Raw genomic sequence first — 5,230 nt, 5'->3', positions numbered from 1 at the left:
TCCAAACAAACATCTTTCGGCCGAACCAAAAGTAAGTCCTTTCAAACATGTTTTTCAATATAATTAAACATCATGCAAAACGAAAAACAGATAACACCTACCTACATATACATATACATCTTTAGAATTTTGATTTACATCCCTTATTAGAATCAAAAGCAGCAGAAATATAGTTGTAGCCACTCAAATCCAAGGCCGAAGACATCAGGAAAAATGCAGACAAACATTCACAGATGTTGTACCCAGAGCCACGGAAAACCAGGGGCAAAATAATATTACCAAATGCTTATTCCAATATTCATGTGGCCTTTTTGTTCTTAAAATTTCCTATCAAATCCCACCTGAAACTGCCCTGTGCTAGTAAAACCCTATTTGAACTTAAGAGGTTCTGAACTGTTTCCATGCTCCAACTTCGTTGGCAACTTCTTTCCTCAAAGATATGAATCCATATGGAGTATGGAGTCCAAGACGAACATATGGGCATTAACATAGCATGCTAAATCAAATGGAAAACACAATTTCCATCATCCAGATGATGACTCCCCAACCCCAATAACAATCTAGCTAGAGGATACAAGAAGGCACCGCCTTAAAGATTGAACAATTATATTTCTAAAAAGTGGAGGTGTGTGCATGCAAACTTGCAAAGCATCCCAACTAACAGGCACACTCACATAGAAAAAAGCACCTGGATGCATAAAATATAATAAGAAACCAAAAGCATAAAAATACTAGAGACATGGCTTTTAGACATGAGGATAGCAGACCTATGAGAGTGCTGCGAATATTATGGATTTGCACCGTTGTTATAGCACACATCATACCTAGAAAACTGTATTCCGCAAGGACACCTGCGAAAAGCACACAAAAAATTGATACTAAAATTTAAGGTGAAATTACCTGGTTCCTGCACAGCCAGCCATAATCCATTAAACCTATACGTAGATATATGTTAAAGAATCAGATGCAATCAAACTGAAGCCATGATTTGCCACAAACACATACCGATACATGACTAGCATGATATGAACATACCACCAGACCGAGCGACATCCATACTGTTCTTCCAATCAAGCACACCATTGATAATTACTGCTTCAAACAGCCCGGATTCAAATAAGACTGTGCTTAATTTGACTCTTAAAACTGTAAGAGATACCCAGAAAATTGAATTAATGCTGGCAAGTGTGACCCAACCTGGTTCCCTTCTGCTTTGGTCACTATCACTGAGATCCTTCACCCACAGCATATTTTACCTCTTCTGGCATTTACATCTTGAGAATAATATTGATCAAAACAAGCATTACCATAAAGATTCACTGTAGATGTGCGATCACAAAAAAAAAATTAAGATGCTAAATCTTTCAAACATAGAAGTGACATAATCTAGTATTTTCAACCTTAAGATCCAAAATTTATGGAAGCGGTAGCGACTAAATAACTACTCACAGGCTAATAAGAAAAATGCAATGTTAGAAGAAATTGCAAGAATTTTAAGATAAATGTGCAACAAAATGAGACATGAAGGTCCATAGTTAAGCAAATATTGACACCATACAACAGAAAACGCATAATCACTGAAGTATACAGCTGAGAAACTAAATAGCAAAGTCAATCTGATACATCTGTTGGCGTAAAATGGATAAAAAGGCAGCAGGTTCTTGGGAGCACTACATATTAAGCTTGGTGATATATGGTATCAGGACATGGCATTTTGAATAGGTAAGATCTTCAGATATTGGTCCTCCTAAAGAAAAGCATCAAGGTGGGCCATCAGTTTTTCCAAACCCTGTATCATCTGGTCTTCTGGTTTAGGCAGGTGGCTTCATCAAATTAGGCGAGGCTGACGTCAGGCTTCAGATATCTCAGCTGTTATGTTGGGATGGGAAAGGAAACAGAGGTAAAAGAATAGCATCAGTCATATTGGGACACAGGTAGCGGCAATCACAGCATATTGTCTAAACTTAGCAACAGCCCACACTTGCAAGTAGAAATAAGTAGCAATGAACTTGTAGGAAAATATGGACCGAAATGAAGAATATGATGTACAAAGTGATATCATTCTCTACCTGCAATTTTAATAACCTCCTTTAGTAGTCATAGGTTCTCCCACGTGAAACAGGGTTTCGCCCAGATAACCTGGTAAAGGAAGCTGACTATCAGGGACTATGAGAATGTATTATACCTTACATATGGTGCTAGTACAGTATAACTTGAAATTGGGTAAACCAACTCCCTACAGAAGGAAAACCCTATTGGGCACACTAATAGAGGAAAAAGGAAGCATGGCCAGGTGAGTCCATTCTATTGTATCTGTGATCAGGACAAATTGTTCATGTCAAGCACAGGTCTGGAGGTCAATCTAGCACTACACTCTACGATTTAGACGTCTGAGAAGGACCATTACACTCACTGGGAAAAGAATTCTGTTCATTGTCTTGATTGCAGAGAGACAACACTCAGAAGCTTTTCTCGGTATACCTGATAGAATTCCACAATGAAATACAGAAACTAATCAAGTTACAAGAGATCTCACCCAGAACCAACAGAACGACTAGATGAATAACTCCCATAAGCACCATAAGCAGAGCTGCCACTACCACTCTGCAAATAGCACAGAAGTATGATCGCACCAGCAAAGAGGCAAAATATATAGGTCAAATTGCATTATAGTCTTTCCATTTTTTATTACCAAAAAAATATTACCTGAACACCACCATAGCTACCATAGGGATCCACAGGAGGCAAATCAGTAGAACCACCATATCCACCAGAGTAAGAATACCCACGTCCACGGCTCTTAGTATCTCTACTTTCATACTTCAAGTTTTCTCCACCATCTGTTGACATAGGAAGATATGGGAGAACAGGCAGAAAAGTAGAAACAGCACCTTCCTTTTCAAAGAGATTGGCCCTCAAGCGTGAAGTTACTTGTATAAGAGCGTCTTTAGCAACATCAAGGTCTCCAGAAATCTGATGGAAGTAAAAACATAAAATCAATTTGTAAGATCCTAACTTCAACATTTTCCCTTTGTATTCATTTAAATGGCCTCTCCATCTCTTGCTGGAGAGGTATGACTCTATTTTCCATTTCTTGCAGGAGAGGCAGGACAGACCATACACATTGAAATATAAATACATCAACCTTAGAAGTCCCTCTATGTTGTAACTCTTCAGATCTACAAAATGATGATGATTGAAACTTAAGAAGCACCTGTTAAATTCCATGAGAAGCTCTTAACAGAAACAAAATGGTTCTACTTTCCAAGGAAAACAATGAAGCCACGTACTAAAGGAAGGAGACTCACGCAACCGCTAGTTATGACTCAACACTCAAACATTCAAACAATATCAGATGATTAGACAATAACACTTATGTCTATCCTTTACCTGCACCATCTCATCATCTTCAGAGGCAACTTTAGGCAGATTTTCTTTGGAGAGTATGCGGATATTGGCCTTTGTGACTTTCCTCATCTCTGAAATTATGGACCCTCCTTTCCCAATAAGACAGCCAATTCGAGAAGTAGGAACAAGTAGTCGTGTGGTGAATGAAACAAGACCAGAGTCTCTTTCAACTTTCTCGCTGCACCTGGGCTGCAAGCGCAGAGCAGCGTCTATTGCTGGAGAAAATGAATCTTCAAAAACCTGATATACAGTGGAATTTCCCTTTATAAATGTCAATTTACTATTATCCACAAAATATCAACTATTACTTTACATAATTAAATTACCTCTTTTGCAGAGATAGATATCACACAATCATCTCCCTCAGCAGCTGAACTATCAACTTTAATAACTGCCCCAGAATCTTGTCGTATTTGATTAATTATCATGCCACCCTTGCCGATGACACCTCCAATATTAGCGGTCGGGCAAACCAAACGAAGTGAAAAATCTTTTGAAGATGTGTCACCCCTTGGAGCTGAGTACAGAGACCGAGGCCAGTCCGCACTCTCACCCTTGTACCCTCCATAGGGCCCTATCAGTGGAGTTAATCCCATTATAGGAGCACCAGCAGCCGCCCCTAAAACCGAACTACCAGAACTGAAGACAGTAGGAACAGAAGAAGAAAGCAGGTGCTGAGATCGAGATGGATTGTCATGAAGTCGGGATGCAATCTGATAAAGAGCTTTCTTCACCACAGAAGCATCACCAGATATCTGATTCAACAAGCCAACCAGAAATATATAATCAAGCTCAGGAAATAGTCAACCGAACACATAATGTATCCAAAATGAAAATATAGAATATAAGCTTGAGAGAGCTCATCAACTGAAAGAAATGGCACAGAATTTCCAGTTTAAGAATAAAATGTCATCAAATATTGATGACCATAATGTGAAGTATGGTCACAGTTGTAACAACGAAAGAGAAGGTACATGGAACAGACAAACAAAAAAGGCATAAGATAAGAATACCACCAAAAACATCTTCAAATAAAATGCTTTACAGATGGATTACAAGCACAAAGACACCAGATACAGCAGAAAATGGCATTAAAAAATACCTGTACGAGTTCATCTGAACTCAACGCACACGTTGGCAAATGATCATCCTTTACAATGCGAATCTGTGCCCCAGTATCACTGCGAATGTTTTGAACTATCTGTCCACCCTTTCCAATGATACACCCAATCTGATCAGATGGTACTAGAAGTCGAACAGTGACTTGTGGGACGTCTTCTGAGTCCTCCTCTACTGCAGCATCATCAGCAACAATTCTCTCATGCACCTTAAAAAGGGCATCTTGAGCAGGACATACACGGCCATCCGCTCCTTCAAAATCATTTGTTTCCTCGCTAGAACTGTATATAGTGACAACTCTTTCTTCACATCCTGGCACAGACTCACCAATTCTGATCTTTGCTTTTGTTTCTACTCGTAGTTGCTTGACAATCTCCCCTCCTCTTCCAATAATACTTCCAATCTTCTTTCCTGGGCACAGGTAACGGTACGCAGTATCATCGGGCCCAATAGAGAATGGGTCTTTATCATTTCCGGAATTTCTTCTTTTGTTTCCCCCACTTTCGGAGTAGTCAGACTGAGAATGAGATCGCTTGCCATAGTTGCTTCGCTGACCAGCCATTCTGAATTTGATGATAGGCTTTAAAGAAAAGGAAGAAGCTAAAGAAACATAATACTACATGAGTTATTCAATGAGCTCATCACTAGTGCATTTAAAGCATTTACCATCAGCGCGAAAGCAAAAAGATTATATTAACACACA

General features: G+C 39.2%; 1 protein-coding gene across 6 annotated transcripts in view; it reads right to left on the bottom strand.

Moving 5' to 3' along the window:
- The window catches only part of LOC105177266 (KH domain-containing protein At4g18375), a 5,988-nt gene continuing 994 nt past the window's right edge, over positions 237-5,230 (bottom strand). Inside the window, exons 2-11 of one of the 6 annotated variants that reach the window (XR_849041.2) lie at positions 4,511-5,127; positions 3,735-4,163; positions 3,391-3,648; positions 2,707-2,973; positions 2,537-2,604; positions 2,070-2,139; positions 1,198-1,274; positions 1,036-1,092; positions 768-935; positions 237-688 (exon numbers count right to left, since the gene is read on the bottom strand). Coding sequence is in view for 3 of the 6 variants with exons in the window: in XM_011100346.2 (XP_011098648.1) it covers positions 2,091-2,139; positions 2,537-2,604; positions 2,707-2,973; positions 3,391-3,648; positions 3,735-4,163; positions 4,511-5,089 (1,650 nt within the window). In the remaining 3 variants the exon portion in view is untranslated. Of the gene's footprint in view, positions 936-1,035; positions 1,093-1,197; positions 1,320-1,535; positions 1,870-2,069; positions 2,140-2,536; positions 2,605-2,706; positions 2,974-3,390; positions 3,649-3,734; positions 4,164-4,510; positions 5,128-5,230 lie in introns of those variants that run through there. The other 5 variants (XR_002288327.1, XR_849040.2, XM_011100346.2 and 2 more) reach the window with 5 other exon arrangements.

The sequence above is a fragment of the Sesamum indicum genome, linkage group LG15 (genome assembly GCF_000512975.1).
Source record: "Sesamum indicum cultivar Zhongzhi No. 13 linkage group LG15, S_indicum_v1.0, whole genome shotgun sequence".
NCBI classification, from domain to species: domain Eukaryota; kingdom Viridiplantae; phylum Streptophyta; class Magnoliopsida; order Lamiales; family Pedaliaceae; genus Sesamum; species Sesamum indicum.
This window is presented reverse-complemented; position numbering and strand designations above follow the sequence as displayed.